At 40.8% G+C, this 22,046-nt stretch overlaps 2 protein-coding genes across 11 annotated transcripts in view; one reads left to right on the forward strand and one right to left on the reverse strand.

The window, feature by feature from the left end:
* DNTT (DNA nucleotidylexotransferase) overlaps positions 1-22,046 on the reverse strand; it is a 412,449-nt gene that overhangs the window by 309,524 nt on the left and 80,879 nt on the right. For 6 of the 7 annotated variants that reach the window (XM_056529815.1, XM_056529818.1, XM_056529820.1 and 3 more), the window contains 3 exons: positions 11,454-11,624; positions 7,508-7,579; positions 2,493-2,616 (listed from right to left, as the gene is read on the reverse strand). In XM_056529815.1, coding sequence (XP_056385790.1) covers positions 2,493-2,616; positions 7,508-7,579; positions 11,454-11,624 — 367 coding nt within the window. Of the gene's footprint in view, positions 1-2,492; positions 2,617-7,507; positions 7,580-11,453; positions 11,625-20,419; positions 20,491-22,046 lie in introns of all 7 variants that reach the window. The other variant, XM_056529819.1, reaches the window with a different exon arrangement.
* LOC130282002 (uncharacterized) overlaps positions 1-22,046 on the forward strand; it is a 183,096-nt gene that overhangs the window by 106,851 nt on the left and 54,199 nt on the right. The window lies entirely within an intron of this gene.

Here is a 22,046-nt window from a genome sequence, read left to right on the forward strand (position 1 = left end):
TGCATCTATTTATTTAGTTTCTCTAGGTATGTGTCGGATTTCTTATACGTGAGTCCAAGTGGCCGAGGAGTCATGACAGTAACATGATGGCTTTTATTAAAGTATTACTGTCACTTAAAAAACTTTTAACATGTAACACAGACATTTCAAAACTTTTGATTCAACAGGTTGCTAATATCGCCTGTTGTGCACTTCATTTCCCAGCTGGCCACTCAGTCTGATTTAAAGGGGTACTCCGGTGAAAAAATTATTTTTTTTAAATCAACTGGTGCCAGAAAGTTAAACAGATTTGTAAATTAGGAAGAAAAGTGCAGAAGCCAGCGGTATAATAAACTTCAACTTTATTCGTAATCCATATAAAACTTCGACATGGCGTCTCAAAATACAAACGATAAAACCTCCTGGATAAGCAACATGATGCGTTTCAGGTCATGTGACCTTTCATCAGATGCATGATGCATCATGCATCTGATGAAAGGTCACATGACCTGAAACACGCCATGTTGCTTATCCAGGAGTTTTTATCGTTTGTATTTTGAGACGCCATGTCAAAGTTTTATATGGATTACGAATAAAGTTGAAGTTTATTATACCGCTGGCTTCTGCACTTTTCTTCCTGAATTGGAGGTCTTCTTGCCGTGCGGAGGATCGGGTGAGCTGACAATCCTTGTTATTATACATAGATTTGTAAATTACTTCCATTTAAAAATATTAACCCTTCCAGTACTTAACAGCTGCTGTATGCTCCACAGGAAGTTGTTTTCTTTTTAAATTTAGTTTCTATCTGACCACAGTGCTCTCTGCTGTCCCCTCTGTCTGTTTTAGGAACTGTCAAGAGCAGGAGGAAATCCCTATAGTAAACCTACCCTGCTCCTGAAATAGACAGAGGTGTCAGCAGAGAGCACTCTGGTAGGACAGAAAAGACATTTAAAAAGAAAATAACTTCCTCTGGGGCATACAGCAGCTGATAAGTACTAAAGGATTTAGATTTTTAAATAGAAGTCATTTACAAATCTGTTTGATTTTCTGGCACCAGTTGATTAAAAAAAAAGAATGTTTTTCACCATAGTACCTCTTTAATGCAGGAGATGGTTTCATTGTAAGACAATGGAGCCCATCTCCTACAACCATTCTGATCCAGCAGTGGGCTGGAGAGTGAAGTGATCAAAGGGGATCTCAGCACCAAGACTCCAACCATCAAAATGTTTGGAATATCTGTGTGACATGACTTTCTATAATGTTTTATGGCTTGTATTCCACAGGCTATATAAAAAGTCAAGTTGAAATTGCTACTGAGAGATCTCAAGTCATGATCCTTGTGTGGATAAAGGCGTTTCCCACAAGTAACACAATGGGGGTTATTTACTAACATGTTCAGTTTTTTTATTGGGTTTTGCAGTTGAATTTTGGTGCAAGCTTTGTGTTCCAGATCTTGTGCCCAAAAAATCCAATAAACCAGACCAAGTCTCCAATTTTTACAGAAAACCTGAAAAAGAGGTGTGTCCATGGGGAAAGGGGTGTGTCCCCTAAAAAACAGCATGACCTCTATAAAAGGAGTGTGTCCCTGACAAAAGGGATGTGTTCACGACATATTTACTAATGTTTCCACATAAAATGTGGTGGATTTGAGTTCTGGAAAACCTGATGTCTCAGATCAGTTGTAAAAGAAAATACAAAATGTAGGGAAAAATTAGTAAAGGTCTTGGAAAAATACCTGTCGGGCAAAAAAAAATAAAAAATAAATACAAACCACTACACTCCACTCTCAGTAAATCAACCCCAATGCGTGTGTGATCAGTAGGGGTCCAACCACTGTGCCCCCTCTAATTACGCATTATCCCCCTGGTCAAATAAAGCAGCATCATGTATACTAAGTTCTATTTTATGTTTTTTATCTTGTTACAATAGAACAAGCTTAAGTAATACCAGTCATAGAATAGGAGGAAGTGGATTCAATTGTATTTATTTAGTGGACAAATTTGGATGCATGAATTTCCAGCCCTACATGACAAATCCACTTTAAGGTTTGGAAAATTATATGGGTGCTTATATATAGTACATGAGCTGTCAAAGCAGCTGTTAGAGGTGTCTTTCAAACCGAGGTTACTGAAAGGCACAGCGTGAAGTTCGTCAGAAAAGAAAGAATTTTCGGAGTAGCACCAAGTCTCAGAACTCTCACATGCATCATGTCTGCGAGATTTAAAACATTTTATTTAACTTTGAAACTTGTTTACCAGAAAGATATAGTGATAAGTGCCACGTTTATGCCTCATTGTGACCGTATAACATCACATGGAAGTGTAGCCTCCAGACATAAGGCACATGATGCTTAATATTCGACATGCACTTTGGTCAATGCTTTTCCGTGTCCTCTAGTATCGCTATGGCAACTGTTTCTCTAAAGAGTTGATAAGGGGTAGTTGTTATTCTCTCATGAGTCTTTTTTTATTAAATGAACATAAAAAGCAATATGAATAATAAGGATAGATTACCATGTTTCTGCATGCTTGTGAACCTCAGATCTTTTTTAGTTTTTATATCTTCTAGTGTCCTGAGACCCATTCTGTACCACTTTTCTGCAGTTTTCAGTCCCACTCCAAAGATGGATGTAAAAACCTGTTGGATAAATAACATTAGAGAAGTCAAACTATAATATTGCTAATGCCTGGCCCCAGGGAGCAGTGCATGATAATGTGACGCATTGCTGTCAATGTTCTTTGAATCTGTGTTTTGCAGCATTCCCCAAGGCCAACATTATATTATTAGCAGGACAACTACTGTAAAGGGGTAATCTGCCCTAGACATGTTATCTCCTATCCTTTGGATAGAGGATAACATGTCTAGGGCAGAGTACCCCGTTAATTCCCCCAACCTCAGAGAATTGGGAATACATGAACCACACTAGTTAACAGGTAAAACACATTTCTTTTATTTCTATCGGGATTCATATTCATTTGTAGGTTAAAACCGAATGATACATTCAAAACAAAACATGGCTACAAATAAAAAGTCTGCATCCGCTTAATTCATAATATTGTGTGTTGCCCCCATTAGAGTCAACGACAGTGTGCCATAAATTCTCTCTTTTTGGGAATAGCAATAGGATTGGTGACCCAAAATAATGAAGAAGAAATAGCTTTCGTATGAAAAGCCCAAAAAATGATGCTTTTTTGGGGGACCATGGAATGAGTCTGTTGAAAATGCAAGAATGAAAATGGGCTGTGTCTTAAGGGGCGATTCAGTCTTTTTTATGTTGTTTTTTTATTTATTTTTTATTAACATGGTGCTCGTGGAGATTTAAATACAAAAATAAAACCCATACTTACATAGCCCTGGTCCCCTGCTGTTCCTGTTCATCTCCATCTGGTCCCCCAATCTTCTCTCTTTTTCAAACTTCCGAGACTAGCACTTGGAGTAAGATCTACTGGCTCAGCCCAGTACTGGTCACAGTAGTGTCCCATCTCGACCAATGATTGGCTACATCTGTTAAGTCTGTAGGTCCTGCCCCAATTGCTCGTCTTGAAGAAGGAAAAAGATATAATAAGATGGGGTGACCGGACAGAGACAAACTGGGACCAGCAGGTGTTTGGGACCAGCAGGTGTCTGGGGCTAGGTAAATATGTTTGTTTTTTATGTTTTTTTATTTTACCCCTGCCCCTGCACCATATTATTAAGAGGCTAGATAACCCACAAAAAATATGCTATGCTTGGATGATATATTTCCTATCTCCTATTATAGTCTTAAAAACGTCTCTATAGATCGAAATTTAAACCTACAGCAAGATATAAGGCCAAAAATACATTCATTTACTGAAAGGAGATTTTACTTGTACTTGGTTCATCGCCAAGCATGATCAGATGCAAATTTACTCTTCTCAATACGTTTCAGATAGTTTCGACAGAGTCAGAGTCAATAAATGTTTATGCTACGGATGCAATATTTCCAGTTGTGTCTGCAAACTAATATTTTCTTTGTAGTAGACTACAGGAATCGACTGCAATAAAAAGTGACAATGTTCCAAAGTAATTTAACTATAATACCGGCCATTCTTATTGAGAAAGGCTTGGTACATTTCCTTCAGACACATTATTGCATTTCTCATTAAAAGAGATTTAGATCTGGTATGTTTAATTATTTTCCATTTATTATTTTTTAAGGCTCCATAGGAATATGGCACACGATTTCATTAACATCAGAGGAGGAAATAATATTGGAGCTAATTCTGTCGCACCGAACATAGAAACGTTCATATAAAGAGCTAGACTGCCATGTAAATTGAAATTACTATAATCTTAGTTATACTTTATAAGATTTACCTGTAGATTCATTTTCTTTTTCTTCAGCATTTAAAAAAGTATAGAATTTTTGGCTTTCCATTAGTCCCAATAGTGCATATTTGAATCATGGAAGCAAGGAGAGAGAGGAAAACCCCAGTAATGGTAAGATTGGGAAGCTACTATCTATGTTCTACATGGTCTTTCATCTATTTAAAAGCCTCTCTCAGACGGCAATGCATTTCCAAGCAGAATCCGCAGAAAGAATAGACATGACCATTCTTTCTGCAAACTCCGGAATCAGAATGTTAATGCAGTATTTTTTTGCAGAATTCCACACGGACATTCCGTGTGAACATAGCCTAAGGATAAGCCATCAATAGTAAAGTCAAAAAAGGTCTTTTAAGTTGTTTCTGACTGATGATTCAAAAATAATCTACAAATATACATGTCCTGTTTCATATAATTTTTTCATAGGTTGTGTAAAATCTAAAGAACATCACCAGTAAGCATTGATCTGTCCTTTTTTTAGTTTCTGAGAAAATCTGGTGACCTCAATACAATGTATGACGTGTGATACATTAACAGAAGTGGGGAACTTAGGAGAGTTCACAAATCCTAAAATTAATAGCAAATAAGAGCCATAAAATAGAAAAATAATCTAAAAGTTGTAACGGAGCTGGATGTAGATCCTCTACCTGTCTGGCTGATGACTCGGACGGTATCGGGGAGCGGAGTCTGAGGTGCCGCTGGTCTTCACCAGAGCCCACCGCAAGGCAGAATGGGCTTGCTGCGGCAGGCGACACCAAGGTCGCTACCCCTGACCACACAGGTAACTGGGCAAGGTGAGGTACCGAAGGAAGAGGCAGTAGCGTAGTCAACGTAGAAGAAGGTCAAGGCAAGCGGCAAAGGTTCATAGTCAAAAAACCTAGCAGGAAGGTCTGGATACACGGGTATGGCAACAGGCAATAGGAACCCTTTCTCTCAGGCAATAGTCACTGAAGATCCAGCAGGGAAGTGTGGGAGGTGCAAACAACTTATAATGTGGTGTCAGGTGTATTCACTAATTATGGGCGTACTGGCCCTTTAAATTTCAGAGCTCCAGCACGTGCGCCCTAAGGGACAGAGACGTGCATGCCGGAGCTGAGAGACAGAAGGAGCTGCAGGAGCGGAGCGTAGTGAGAGTCGGGCTGGGATTCGAATCCCGGCTCCGCCGGCCGTCGTGGATACAGGGAAACTGCGCTCACAACCGGTGCTTGTGGCCTGAGCGCAGTGTGTAACAATAGTGTGCACAGTGAAAGCCTAAGGCACAATGAAAGTGAGTGCATACACTGTTTAAAAAAGGGCTGGAATTCCAACATTTTTATTATATCTGCTTTTTTATATATTTTTTTCATATAGTGTGTCAACTATATAGACTTTCATTGTGCCCAATATTAAATTAATAATACGGCCGTATTGAATTCCTATTTTACGGACATATTTTGCCATTCATTTTACAACATGTAAACAGAGTGTACAGAAAATATTTTACCTAGAACATTTTTTTCCCAAATGACCGAACTGCAAAAAAATAACAAAGAGGACTCACTTGCCGCTGCTCCCCCAGTGTCCCGGTATCTTGCTCCTTTGCCGCCATCTTCTTTCTGGTCTGGTCGTGTTCAGCGCGTCATGCTGCCGGTCAGTAGATGGCAGCAATGTCCCACCTCGGCCAATGATGGGCTGAGCATCAGTCTGATGCATTGAACCTAGGTGACCAAAGCCCTAGCTCAGTGCATCACACTGCCTCTCTGAAGGAGCAGCAGCAGGTCAGTCCTCTTTATTGTCTTATTTTCTTGCAGCCCGGGCATTTTGGGAAAAAAAAATTCTTGTTAAGACTCCTTCTTTAAAGTGGTTATCCAGGAAAAAAAATGTTTTTTATATATCAACTGGCTCCAGAAAGTTAAACAGATTTGTAAATGACTTCTATTAAAAAATCTTAATCCTTTCAGTACTTATGAGCTGATGAAGTTGAGTTTTTCTTTTCTGTCTAAGTGCTGTCTGATGACACGTGTCTCGGGAACCGCCCAATTTAGAAGCAAATCTCCATAGCAAACCTATTCTACTCTGTGCAGTTCCCGAGACAAGCGGAGATGTCAGCAGAGAGCGCTGTTGCCAGACAGAAAACAACAACTCAACTTCAGCAGATTATAATTATTGAAAGGATTAAGATTTTTTATTAGAAGTAATTTACAAATCTGTTTAACTTTCTGGAGCCAGTTGATATAAAAAAAAAAGTTTTTTCCTGGAATACCCCTTTAAGTAGAAGGGCTTGCTTTTCAGGTATCTAGTAAGGCTTTGTGATAAATGCTAGGTGTCATACTCGTCAACATTTAAATAAATAAACAAACAAATGTTATACTTTGTTTTGCCATATTTTGTTATTGCTATGCTATGTGTAAATAAGGTCCAATGCTCATTATTAATTCTGGCTTAAAGGGGTTATGCGCTGCCCTGGCTTTCTGAGCTCCGCACGCAGCGTCCAGAAGTTCATTACTCCGAACGCCACGTGCGGAGCTCCGAAAGGCAGGGCAGCGCACAACCCCTTTAAAGCTATTTGTGGAATATCTAGTCTATTGGGTCCCAGGTCATCATAACTAGGGCACAAGCATATGGGTGTATTCAGCAAGATTTGGGAGTAGCTTTCCTCATTTATACTCTCCACATAATGTTTTCAGTGCCCATTTGCCATATGCGTTGAGAATGATTGCCCATGAGGGGCCATAAGTGTAAAGTTATAATCTTTTGGCCTCTGTTTTGATGATTGACATCAGGGTTTATGTTTATTTTTTGTATGGAATAGTGCATAGAACCATATACAGCAATATAAAAATACAAGCAGCATTTTTTTTTACATGGGAGTTTATGTATGACGGACACAACCAACAGACATCATATTCGTTTCATGTATATACTGAGGAATTTGCACCTGAAGTAAAAATATGGCTAAAGAATTGACCTGTAATAGGGCCACGTCGTGGGAGCTTTTTGTTGTACATACAATTATTGTATTAATCTTCTTTGAATGACATTGGATTTTTCCTTTTAATTAACTTGCGCACAGTCATTAATAAGGAAGTTTAGCGATCACAACCCTCCCGACACTTTATCACACATCACCTGATGTTCCAAGGACAGAACCTATTTGCATTACTAATAAATGACTGATAATGAATGATAAATAAATGAATACCTTAAATGCTTTATACCGCTCTGAATTCACCACTTCATGAACTCGGGAACATTTTCCCTCTTCAAGGATTTCCTAACAATAAAAACATATTATTCAGACACATAATTAATACATTAGCCTTCGGGTATATTGTGATATAAAAAGTCAATTTTAGTATGTTACTTTATTATATATTTTATTCAGAATATTCAATTAAATGTGTACTTGTGACATTTCTCTGCATGTCATTACATAAATAAGACATTTTAATTAGGTTCAGCTTAGTCTAAAGTATATTGCATATGGCTGTATTACAGCTCTGTACATCCTCAGAGTTGTATGAGTCAGTAATATGGCCCCCATAGCAGGTATTGGGCTAATATTCTTGCATAGCTAGTAGGATTTTATGTTAAATTGGACATGGTGCACTATGCTATGTGTTGCACGCATGTCAAAAAATGGAAAGCTATTAGACAGGCTTCCAGAGTCCTCCCCCATGCTGGCCTGCCTGATTGGCTCCTCCCCCATACGTCTCACACCTGGTACCTGGTGCCAATGGAAGTGAGCGTGACGGATCTTCCTGGCAGTGTGGAGCACCAAAGCACGGGGATGATATTCTGAAGAGCTGGAACAGCAATATCCCTCCTTCAGCTTTGCCTCCTCCTCCTCTCCAGTGGCACCAGCAGAAGTGAGGAGGAAGAAGAAGGAGCAGATAGCCAGAGGGCATCAGGTAGACAGCATCAGTGCAAGGTAAGTCTATGTTCTCCTCCTCATCCTCCTCTTCATCCTTCATGTCCTTTGCCTTTGTTCTTCTTTTCAGCCTCCAGACAAAGAGGTGGATGTATAATTAGGGGAACTGTGGTGCACTGATGCGGAACACACCAGTCTTCTTGACCTGTCAGGTGGACGTCACCTAGTGTGTCTCCTCGAGGCCTACTACTCAAGTTTAAATGTGATATTTATTGCACTGTAATATTTGGTCTATGGACTTTGATGCTTTATTGTGCCCTAAGGGGTTCACCTGTTTGTGCAGGAGGATACTAAGGGGATCACATGCTTGCTTCAGCCAATCAGGACTGCTGCCTGGCTCCACTTAAAGGAAAATTGTCAGCTTGCTCCCCCCACACTAACCAGCGGTACTGGCTGGTAGTGCGTGGGACGCTGATCAGTTTGATGCTTACCGTGCCCAGACCTGTCCCGCCGCTCGGCCAAAATTTTTGTTTTTCTGTATATGCTAATTTGGTGCTAACTGGCAAAGGGGGGTAACTGGCACTCTGACGTCAGCGCCACTAGTCCGTACCACCGCCCAGCTCATCAATATTCCTCCCTCCGCCTCTCCCTCTTCTCCCAGCTCTGTAATGAAGAGGGAGGGGAGGAATATTGATGAGTTGGCTGGCGCTGCGGACTAGCGGCACTGACGTCAGAGTGCCAGTTACCCCGCCTTTGTCAGTTAGCATCTAATTAGTATATACAGAAAATTGAAGATTTCGTCCGAACGGTGGGGTGGATCTGGGCACGGTAGGCATCAAACTGATCAACATCCCCTACACTACCAGCCAGTACCACTGGTTAGTGCCTGGGGAGAAAGCTGACAGTTTTCCTTTAAGTTTGCTAAACTGGGATGAACTAGTCAGTTATGAGTTGTGAGGAGAGAAAAAAGAAGAGTGGAGGTCACCTCTAGTCCTCTGCTGTGGACCTGTACCTCACCACATGAGGGCAGGCCTAGGAGATCCATTTGCAGCACTAATCTGTTCCAGAGTGACAGCACCTTCACAGGATCAAGGCGGTAAACCCTAACTTAGGATTCCCAACTGGAGAGAAGGGTCCATGTTTATCAGCTCCTAAGTCGTATACCAGTAAGACAGTCAAGTCCAATGCCCAGATCAGTCTAAAGTCAAAAATTTCAGCAAGCAAGAAGCTAGTCAAGACTACAAGTCCCATAGTGCCTAGAATCAACGGTGATCCCTGTAGCATACATCAGTGAACTTTGCACTAACTGTTGAACTGTGTGTGTATTTATTCAAGTTCCTGAGTAAAATTGAGTAGTTGCTGTAGTCCTGCATCTGTGGTCGTTATTACCCCAGTGCTTAGCCCAGGAAGCTACTATCCTTGGAGCGTGGTGGTTAACGCTACCCTGGCAGCACAAAATGTGTACGATTGCTACCCATAACCACAGCCAGCACACTTTTAATTAAATTTGCAAACTTCTTCCTATGTTTGGCTCAAAAATGCCACCCCTTTACGTTTGTGTGTAAAAACTGAACCTGATCAGAGATAGAATGTGAACATTTTGGGGCATTTTTCAAAAATGCTCAGTTATTAAATCATACAAAAACAGATTCAAATTCAAAACCCCTGAGTAGGGAAAAATATTCACTGTTGCGAACAGAGTGTAAATATTTCATGAGATTTGTTCAAATCTAATCTATATGGCTGATACTGTAATATGCTATAGATTCACCTTAGAATTCTCATGGAAAAAATCTAGCAAATACATTCTATGAGGATTGCAAAAATGGAAAGTTTTGGGGAAGGCTTACTTACTTTTGCACCCTTATAACTGAGCAAGCCAAGAAGATACCTACACCCTTGGTGTCAACAAAATAAACTAATGTGAAAGTAATAATTGATGCATGCTAGTCTATTGTAGACGGAAATGCATTGGAAAATGCATTGGTGCTGAATTTATCAAAAGCGACTTTTCAGCGACAAGTCGCATCGGCTGAAAGTATGCCGAAATATCAGACCATGTTGGAGCAGGTTTAAATACAGTCTAAAGCATAGATCTCAAAGTCTGTGCACATAATTTATCAAGAGCCGTGCGCCTTTTGATAAATAGACCAGCCTAAGCCTCTGTAGTTTGGTCTGTATTGATGCAGGACATAGACAGCTTTGATAAATATCCCCCAAAATCTCTATTTCAGATTATCTCCAGTGTTGCTTTATTTTGGCTCATACCCTTTGACAGCTAGTTCACCCACACCATATCCAATATACTGAGTTATAGTGCGGGTAAACAGCTTTATAAAGAATGGTCACTTACATTTTTGGCCGAAGTATTTCTAAAAGTATTTTCATAGCTACTGTGCTCCTGTCTGCAGTTGAGGAAGGGAGCCTGCTTGCGGAGCCTCCATATTTACTGCCCGCCCTGACCATCTCATGGATATGTAAATGTTTTCACTAGCCGCCGGTGGGGGTGAGCACTCTTTGAGCAGAGTGCAGGCGGTGCTGCCTTATGGGTGTAAACTTTGTTAAGAGAGCAGAGCGCTTACCTCCACTGGCAGGCTGGTGAAAACATGGGCCAGGCAGTGAATATGGAGGAGGCAGGGGTGCTCAGTGACCCCCTCTCTGCTTTCATTGCACACAGGAGTGCAATAGCCACAAAAATTTAAATGATCAGAACTCTTGCTCAAAAATGGGAGTAGCCCTTCTTTTTAAACCTGCTCACCCTCACTATTACCCTGTATATTGGGTTTAGTGCAGGTAAGCTAGCTGTCAGTTTCTCTTTAAAATAAATTCAACATGGCTCCTTAAAGGGTTGGAAATTATGCTTCATCCTTACTTGAATGAGACAGAGCTGCAGTACCTAGCACAGCCACTATGAGCAATAAATAATAAAGAAGCTACAGCACACCACGGTTTCTTCCAACAGCTGATCCGTGAAGGTGAAACCAATCTAAAATTGATGCCTATTAATGAAATATATAATAAACAATTGATTTTTAAAACCCAGATAATGCCCTCAATGATCAGAGAATCAAAAGGTTGTCAGCCATTCACTGCATTAGAAGTAAATCCCCTCCAGTTGTGCCATCTTATTAAACCACCATATTAAACACCTATTTAGTTTTCACATTGAAGAGAAACGTACATTTCTTTTTGATGCATTATCATGATTATTTATGGTCTTTTCCTAATTCTGTATACATTTTCCATGCATATATAACTATTTCTAACTCCCACGTACCTCAATGATAGATGTGATCTCATCCACTAAGTATGGCAAACCTTTTAAGTCTTTAATGGATTCAACAGGAGACTGAAGAGATTTCAGGACTGCAGACGCTCTCAGAAATTTCACACGGGAACCTTTATTTTCCCAAAATTCATAATTTTCTGCCAATATATCAAGAGCATCCTAAAGAAAGAAAAAAAAGAGAAAATAGATTAAGTCTAGCATGCCATGCCACAGGCCAGACCATGAGATATCAAAAGAGAGGTGGTCTCCTCATGAATCTATTGTATTTTGTATAAGCTAAAAACTAATACTGAAACCAGAATTCTGAGTCTTTTTTTTTGTGCCATTAGGTCTAATAGTCCAACTGTCCTTAAAGAGCAAATCATATGACATGTCCACTTTCACGATAGATACACCTTACCTCTGTGAGGTTTGTCAAGTCTTCATAATATAACTTTCACACAACCGTGTTATGATTCATGGTGTATCCATTGGCTACTATGGGCTCCACTCTACCCTCCTTTTATAGATGCTGTTTTTCATGGATTCTATGAACATTTGCAAGAAAATATCATGGTATACTCTATCACATGCCATGGGGATATTCTCTCCAAGAAGCTTCTGGGAAGGACTTTGGGGTTAGCACCATTGATGCTTGCAATTTAAAAATTCAGAACAGTTTCTCAATGGCCTTTATACTGAGGCTAGAAAGAAAATGTGATACTCCAATATGTCCTCCACAATCAGGTTGTGGCCTAAGTAACTGAGTTTTCACCAGTTCTACAGTGCCATTAGGGGGTTCTGGGGAATACAGCTTTCTCACACTACAGAATTTGAATATACCAAGGCTTCAAAGCAGCAAGATTTAAATTTCCTGCCTCTCTAACTCTGGGCTTGCACCCTTTCAGCCACATTACCCTACCAATGGTTCCCAAACTCTCCTTGGTCACAACACTCAGTCCCTGCTGTGCAGCCCATCTTTGCCACGATGGTTCTAATCCCGGTCAACTGGCACACTCCTTAGAGGTTGGATCCAGGCCTACTCTGCTCACGCAAGTTGAACAGGCTCCTCTGATACCTACTGGTGCCAAAAAACTGCCTTTTAAAGACTACTTACTGTTCAATCTTGCCTACCCTCAGCACATGACCACCTCATATGCTGTGCAGGTTTCCCACCAGCCTGCCTGGGCTGGAACAGCAAACTAAGTCCACAAGGAATAGACAAAGCACACGTCAAGAGGTTCAGTGAAAATAGAGCAAACATTGATTGCACTAATAGACAACAATGCAATGTTGCACTGAAACATCGAAACATTGCATTGTTGTCTATTGGTGCAATACATTTTAAGCTCTATTCACTGGACCTCTGGACTTGGGCTTTGTCTGTTCCTTGTGGACTTTGTTTGCCCTCAATGCCACAATGCACTGCACTACATTAGCATGGAACACCAAGCTGATGCAGGAACCTCCTCCAGCAGGAAGAAGACGAGTAAGTCTTTCTTTTATATTTTCCATTCTTTATGAATACACTTCTAGTTTTGGCTGAAAAAAACTGCAGTGGCAGTTTTTCAAAAATTGCCAGAAAAAAGATGTGTGGAAACCTAGCCTATTAATGGCAAAATCATGCAGCCATTGGCCACTGCTTGCAGACATGGCTTTGCCTGTATGTGACAGTTGCAGCGTGAGAAGCTAGCCTTACACTCTTTCAGCAGCCGTGCATTGTGCTGAACTTTGTACTTACCTCTAATAGCATGAAAGCTCCTGCTGTGAACCAATATGCATCTGACGTTACTCTCTAGCCTCAGTATGCACTTTTCTATGAACACTCCGCTCCAAAAAAAGGGTCAGCAAAAGGTGAATTAGACACCAATTGCGGACTAACTACAACTTTCAACATTTCCTGATTTACAATAATTATTATTCTTTTAATTTTTGAAAATTGTTTTAATTTTATAGCATTTAATTTATTAATAAAACATCAATGGCTGACACTGGAGGTATTTTGCAGTGCAGTGGCATAACCACATTCAATAGATTAACCAGTGGGTAGTAATAAATATTTTGGCAATATGTAAATAATAAATTGAAAAGAAGTATATTTTACAAACAAAAATTGATAAATCCATATTAAATATTTTTTCTTAACTACAAAGATATGATAGGCATGAAACAGGAGATAGGTAGGCAGATAGTTAGATAGATAGATAGATAGTGGATAGATAGATAGATAGATATAGTAGATAGATATATTAGATAAAATCGATAGATATTAGATAGATAGATATGAGATAGATAGGTAGATAGATAGATAGATATGAGATAGATAGGTAGATAGATAGATGGATAGATAGATATAGATAGATATAGTAGATAGATATATTAGATAAAATCGATAGATATTAGATAGATAGATATGAGATAGATAGGTAGATAGATAGATAGATAGATAGATATGAGATAGATAGGTAGATAGATAGATAGATAGATGGATAGATAGATATAGATAGAAAGCTTGAAAAAGGCTACAAGTTGGCAGCCGAAATGTCTTTATGCTGTCAGGCCAATAAACTTCACTTAAGTTTCCCCTATTTTGAAGTGCTGCACAATCTCTTTATGGTATGGATATTCCGAATTGACCCGTGACCTGGGACAACTATCTGCTGGCACCCGCCATTTGCTTTCTTCGTTTGGCTGTGCTGCTCTGCTTTTTTACTTGACTTCCAGGACGACCATTGTATGTTGAAATCATTGTATGTTGAGACCAGAACTCTATGGAAACCTTGTAATTGGTTCTGTAGCCCCAAAATGTCATCCAAAAATAAGAAAAAGTGTTAAAGAAAAATAAGTAGATAATTAATATAGATAAAGCAAGTCCTTATACATAAAAGTGAGAAAGATCTGCTGGGAGCTGTAAATCACTGTCTATTTCAGTGCTTTCCAATCAGGGAGCCTCCAGCTGTTGCAAAACTACAACTCCCAGCATGCCCGGACAGCCAAAGGCTGTCCGGGCATGCTGGGAGTTGTAGTTTTGCAACAGCTGGGGGCCCCCTGCTTGGGAAACACTGGTCTATGTAGAGGACAGGAGCTTCTTCAGGGTCCTGTACAGAACACGCAATGTCCTAAAAATGTAACATGGAGTCACCCTCACCTGGTGTCCAAAGGAGCAGGTAACCCTAGGACAGTTAAAGTGTACAGAACATGTAATACCTCCCTGTACTGTAGGGGGCGCTACCAGACACCAGTCAGTGCATACACTTCAGTAATACAGGTGTTTTGCCAGTAAATTGACCATTCTGATTGGTCAGTTCTTCCGGCCATTGACATGTTTCGCAGATCTGGACTGTCCGTACATTGTAGGTTGAGTCTGGTTTCAACTTACAATGGTCCAGAAAAGACCATTGCATGTTGAAACTATTGTATGTTGAGGCCATTGTAAGTTGAGGGATCACTGTAGATAGATAAATATGGTAGATAGCTAGATATATTAGATAGATACATGATAGATAGATAGATAATTCAGGTAACATTAGTGACATAAATAACATCACCTAACACCTGGTATTCCAATTTTCCCTTTAGATAATAAAAATATCACCTGTCACGTAAAATCTTACACAATGAATCACGCCTTTCTAACTTCTGATGTCAATCTGAAGGGAAATTCAAACTGCAGCCCATGACCTTTCATAGCGTGAATATATGTTACATGGATGTGCTGTGTCCGGAGGTCAGCATTGAGAATACCAGCTTATGAATCATGTCTCTCAGGTGACGGGAAGGGTAACAACTTTATATGACTCGGTTTTGTCTGTTTTCTCAGGTGAATCTGGGTCTTCTTTAGGCGTCTTTCATTTCTATGTCCAGAAGGCACACTACTTTAGAAATAGATTTCCGAAAAATATAGCTGCAATAAAATAGCATTGCCAAATCAATGCCCAGTTTATATGTACCCAGTGTGTTGAACTAGCAGTTACAGGTGACAAACACATTGCACCTCATGCTCTTAAAATGACTAGAGGTTTAATCTGATTTTTATTTGTTTGTATAATGAGAAGAGCAGGAATAAGGGTGCGGAGTTACAGAATTAATGCCCCCGTACTGTTAAGCGGAAGAACACTGCTGCAAAGTATCACAACCTGCAATATATTTCTTTATATTTTGCCAGATCTTTCTAACATGCTTCTTCTATATTGCTACTTGAATAATAATATGCCGTTGATTAGATTTTAATACAAAAAAAATGCATGTATTATTAAAGGAAATGTATTATCATAAAATCACATATTTTTATTGAGATTTTTTATTGTGACTATCTTTTACATTTTTGGACTAGCCACTAGAAAAGACTCAATAGGCTACCATTACTGTTTTCTGCAGATTTCTTGTCAGATTCTCTATGTAGACTGGGACAGAGCAAGCAGAGTTATGTCACTACCATTAGTGGGCAGTAATCTCATAATGAAAGCTCTACAGTAGTGGATTGCTGGAGATCTAGAGTGGGTACTACATGTTAACATGTCCTGGAGATAGTATTTAACCCCTTAACGACGCAGGATGTATATTTACGTCCTGCGTCGGCTCCCGCGATATGAAGCGGGATCGCGCCGCGATCCTGCATCATATTGCGGCAGTCCCGGCGCTCATCAACAGCCGGGACCCGCTTCTAAAGTGAAACTGAAAGTGACCCGGTTGCTCAGTCGGGCTGTTCGGGACCGCCGCGGTGAAATCGCGGCATCCCGAACAGCTGATCGGACACCGGGAGGGCTCTTACCTGCCTCCTCGGTGTCCGATCGACGAATGACTGCTCCGTGCCTGAGATCCAGGCAGGAGCAGTCAAGCGCCGATAATGCTGATCACAGGTGTGTTAATACATGCCAGTGATCAGCATAGGAGATCAGTGTGTACAGTGTTATAGGTCCCTATGGGACCTATAACACTGCAAAAAAATGTAAAAAAAAAGTGTTAATAAAGGTCATTTAACTCCTTCCCTAATAAAAGTTTGAATCACCCCCTTTTCCCATAAAAAAAATAAAACAGTGTAAAAAAATAAATAAATAAACATATGTGGTATCGCCGCGTGCGTAAATGTCCGAACTATAAAAATATATCATTAATTAAACCGCACGGTCAATGGCGTACGCGCAAAAAAATTCCAAAGTCCAAAAAAGCGTATTTTGGTCACTTTTTATACCATTAAAAAAAATTATAAAAGGTGATAAAAAAGTCCGATCAAAACAAAAATCATACCGATAAAAACTTCAGATCACGGCGCAAACAATGAGCCCTCATACTGCCCTGTACATGGAAAAATAAAAAAGTTATAGGGGTCAGAAGATGACATTTTTAAACGTATAAATTTTCCTGCATGTAGTTATGATTTTTTCCAGAAGTGCGACAAAATCAAACCTATATAAGTAGGGGACAATTTTAACCGTATGGACCTACAGAATAATGATAAGGTGTCATTTTTACCGAAATATGCACTGCGTAGAAACGGAAGCCCCCAAAATTTACAAAATGGCGTTTTTTTTTTCGATTTTGTCGAACAATGATTTTTTTTTCCGTTTTGCCGTGCATTTTTGGGTAAAATGACTAATGTCACTGCAAAGTAGAATTGGTGATGCAAAAAATAAGCCATAATATGGATTTTTAGGTGGAAAATTGAAAGGGTTATGATTTTTAAAAGGTAAGGAGGAAAAAACGAAAGTGCAAAAATGGAAAAACCCTCCTTAAGGGGTTAAAGGGGTGCTCCACTGGAAAACTTTTTTTTTTTTTTTTTTTTAAATCAACTGGTCTCAGAAAGTTAAACAGATTTGTAAATTACTTCTATTTAAAAATGTTAACCCTTCTAGTACTTCACTGCTGTATGTTCCAAAGGAAGTACTTTTCTTTTTGAATTTCCTTTCTGCCTGACCACAGTGCTCTGCTGCTGACAATGGGAGAGATTCATCCAGACCTGTGCTGAGCAAAAGTTGACCAGTTGCCCATAGTAACCAATCAGATTGCTTCTTTTATCTTTCAGAGGCCTTTTTGAAAATTAAAGAATCAATATGATTAGTTGCTATGGACCACTGGTTGACTTTAACTCTGCACAAGATTTGATGAATCTCCTTCAATGTTTTTTGGGGGAGGGAGGTCCTCTCAAAGAAGGAAGCAAGTATAATGTGGGTTAAATCATCTACTAAAGCAACACACAAATAATAATAAAAGTGCCAAAAACCACGGGGGAGATTTATCAAAACTTGTGAAGAGGAAAAGTGGTGCAGTTGCCCAAAGCAACCAATTAGATTGCTTCTTTCATTTTTCAGAGGCCTTGTTAAGAATGAAATAAGTGATCTGATTGGTTGCTATGGGCAATTGGTCAACTTCTCCTCTCCACAGGTTTAATAAATCTCCCCTCATGTCTGTTGTCATGTCTTGAATTATGAGTCCCCAGCATCGTCCCCAGCATCTCTTTCATAGTTCCCAGATTATAACTCTCCTCTCATTTCTTGTCCCCAGCATCCCTCACAGTCTGATTTATAGTCCTCAGCAAGGCTAGAAATCTCATTGCTGGTCCCCAGCCTGGCTCCCTATACCATATCTGGCCCCAGCCTGGCTCCCCATCTCATTCCTGGTTCCCAGCCTGGCTCCCCATATCATTACTGGCCCCAGCCTTGCTCCCAATCTCATTCCTGATCCCCAGCCTGGCTCCCAATCTCATTCCTGGTCCCCGGCCTGGCTCCCAATCTCATTCCTGGTCCCCGGCCTGGCTCCCCATCTCATTCCTGGTTCCCAGCCTGGCTCCCCATATCATTACTGGCCCCAGCCTGGCTCCCAATCTCATTCCGCATCCCCAGCCTGGCTCCTCATCTCATTTCTGGTTCCCAGCCTGGCTCCCCATATCATTACTGGCCCAAGCCTGGCTCCCAATCTCATTCCTGGTCCCCGGCCTGGCTGCCCATATCATTACTGGCCCCAGCCTGGTTCCCCATATCATTATTGGCCCAAGCCTGGCTCCCAATCTCATTCCTGGTCCCCGGCCTGGCTACACATCTCATTCCTGGTCCCCAGTCTGGCTCCCCATATCATTACTGGCCCCAGCCTGGCTCCCCATCTCATTCCTGGTCCCCAGCCTGGCTCCCCATCTCATTCCTGGTCCCCAGCCTGGCTCCCCATCTCATTCCTGGCCCCATGAATAGTTTCCATTTTAATCCTAATCCCAGCACAGATCCCTTCTCATCTCATTTCAGTGTCATGTTTCTTCATTTTTCACTTCAATGGGGCTCCTAACCATCACTTAAAGTTTTATGTGGCTGACAAGTTACAGAAGTTTACAGATCTCTGGTCTATACAAACCTCTGGGACACTTTTAAAAGATAAGATAATAGCTTAGCTAAACTAAATAACAAACATTTTGGGACACATTTGCCAAAACTGTATAATACCTAACGTAAACTTAAAGGAAAACTGTCAGCTTGCTCCCCCCGCACTAACCAGCGGTACTCTCCCACTTCTCCCCGCTCTGTAATGAAGAGGGAGCCGGAGGGAGGGGAGGAATATCATGAGCTGGGTGGCGCTGTGGCCGGTGGCGGTGACATCAGAGTGCCAGTTACCCTGCCTATGCCAGTTAGCACTTAATTAGCATATAGGGAAAAACAAAGATTTTGGACGAACGGTGGGACAGGTCTGGGCATGGTAGGCATCAAACTGATCAGCGTCCCCGCATCCATCAGTACCGCTGGTTAGTGCAGGTGGAGCAAGCTGACAGATTACCTTTAAACTAGACAGTCTAAGAATAAACTAAATTTATCACAGTGGCTCATGCTGTTTGATAAATATGATGTATTTTTGGACACTTTTGTCCAACTTAACACCATTTATTAGATGACCATTCCCCATATGTTTTGATGCTGACAGTGATATAAGGGGAAAAAAAAACATGTTAAAACAATAAGTAACAAAAGTCCCATAATAATAGTCTCACTTACTTCTTTTTTCTCATTTTTCAAAGGAAAAATAAAAAAAATATAAAAAATAAAAATAAAAAAAATTAATAAGAAAAAAGATAAACTACTAAAAAAATTAACAGTAATAGGTAGGAAGCTGACAATTGGCAATCAGTAGTTGACATTGAAGTTTACTCTGACTCCAGCCTTTTAACCACCTAGATGCCGTAGTCAATGGCAACAACCGCATCCTGGTATTTATATGCCATGTGCAAGTTACTCCCAGCAGCTTATCGACCCTGCAAGTGTCCATCAGGTTTAATGGCAGCCAGGTGTCTGGTGAAGGTCTAGGATGGCTGGCATGACTCTACATCTATAACATTCTAGTCTTCTAGAGGGAAAAAAGTGTTGCTTTTAATCTAAACCTGTGTTCCTTTCATCCCTTTACATGGAGTTCTGCTTATGCTGTGCTGCTGAAATGGACATATAGGAAAATTATGTTTTAAAAAAATATTTAAAAATAAAAACAAACCTAAACTACAAAAAAAATTACAGTAATAGGTTGTAGCTTTTAAACTGTCAATCAACAGTACGTGGGAAGGGTGAAGGGAGGGGATCCGGATCTTGATGCCTGTGCTGCAGCTGATAATCTGTGAATTTTACAAAAAGTTTACTACAAGCACATATAGCCAATAGAGATAAGTGAAGTTACAGTAATTCGATTCGTCACAAACTTCTCGGCTTGGCAGTTGCTGACTTTAGCCTACATAAATGAGTTCAGCTTTCAGGTGCTCCGGTGGGCTGGAGACTCTCTCCTAGAACTGTATCCACCTTTTACAGCCCACCGGAGCACCTGAAAGCTGAACTCATTTATGCAGGCTAAAGTCAGCAACTGCCGAGCCGAGAAGTTTGTGATGAATCGAATTACTGGAAGTTCGCTCATCTTTAATAGCCAACACAAAACTGAAATCTGAACATCAGTCAATACATCATGCGGTCTTCAGTAAAGGGATATAATAATATGTTGACAGATTCCCTTTTACTTACTTCTCTGGCCGCCATAATAGGGAAGATTCACTATGGGAATAAAGAATGTAAAAGATACCTCTGCACCAAACCTATGGAAACATATTTTGATATGTGACAAACATTATAGGACAATATGTACATCACTGCTTGTCTAAAGTAACAAACTAATTCTTGATGTTTTCAGATAATCAGATAAAAGAAGCGCAATGCGTGAGAAAATGCCCATGATGTTAAGGCAGGCAGAACGCTATAGTTACGGGGACTGCTCAATTATTGGTAATTGGGATTGATTCATGTGTAAAATCTAAATCCTCGATGCAAACTAAGAAAGTATAAATTATCTTGGCAGCTCAGAGTGAAATATTCAAAGCCTTAACAAACACACGTACATATTAAAATGATAAATGAAAGAAAGTATTTGGTAAATAATCACGGCTGTATTTAATCTACGCCTTTCCCACATTTTCGCTTCAAGATAAAGATTCAGAAGGAGTAAAAATGACTAAGTGAAGGATGAGAGATTCAATTTTTGTTGCTACTCACATATATTTTTCTGCCATCGCTTGATAGTGACAAATATAGACAGTATTTCTAAAAGTTAACTTAATAAAGTTAAGTAAATAAACTATTTTAATCTATCCAGTGAGCTGTGCCAACTTTGGTGTCCGCATCTACTGCTTTAAAAAAAAAAATAACAATACATTACACTTCATGCTGGAACCACCCGTAGCTTCATGTGTCTACCCCACAGTCCCTCTAGCAGGTACCGTGTATGCTGGGAGTTGTAGTTTTGAAACATCTGGAGGTCCGCAGGTTGAAGACCACTGCGGCCTTCGTCATCATCCAGACCCCCCTTTAGTTTTCTACTCACCTCCGCTCGGTGGGAAGGAAGGGTGAGCTGGTCCGGGACATCTGTGCTGCAGGGACCGTCCGGTGGCGAGGGTTAGTCATTCTGGGCTGTCCATTTTCACCGGAAGGCCCTCTTCTCCACTCCGGGCCCGGCCACGGACTAGTGACGTTGCCTTGACGACGACGCACAGGGACGTCCGTGCGCAGCAGACCTACCTGCGCAGACTAACCCTCCCCACCGGACGGTCCCTGCAGCATAGATGGCCCGGACCAGCTCACCTTTCCTTCTCACCGAGGGGAGGTGAGTAGAAAACTAAAGGGGGGGTCTGGATGATGATAAAGGCCGCAGTGGTCTTCAACCTGCAGACCTCCAGATGTTTCAAAACTACAACTCCCAGCATGCCCGGACAGCCGATGGCTGTCCGGGCATGCTGGGAGTTGTAGTTTTGCAACATCTGGAAGTCCGCAGGTTGAAGACCACTGGATTGACAGGTGGTGATGATGACGGGGGTCCGGATGATGACAGGGGGGGATGATGACAGGGTAATGATGACGGGGTGAAAATGACAGGGTGATGATGACGGGGGTGATAATGACAGGGTGATGATGAGGGGGTGTTAATGAGGGGGTCTGGATGATGACAGGGGGGGATGATGACATGGGGGGGATGATGTATTTCCCACCCTAGGCTTATAGTCGAGTCAATAACTTTTCCTTGGTTTTTGGGGTGAAATTAGGGGCCTCGGCTTATATTCGAGTCGGCTTAAACTCGAGTATATACGGTATACGTAATCAT

This window comes from Hyla sarda, chromosome 7 (genome assembly GCF_029499605.1).
Source record: "Hyla sarda isolate aHylSar1 chromosome 7, aHylSar1.hap1, whole genome shotgun sequence".
NCBI classification, from domain to species: Eukaryota; Metazoa; Chordata; class Amphibia; order Anura; family Hylidae; genus Hyla; species Hyla sarda.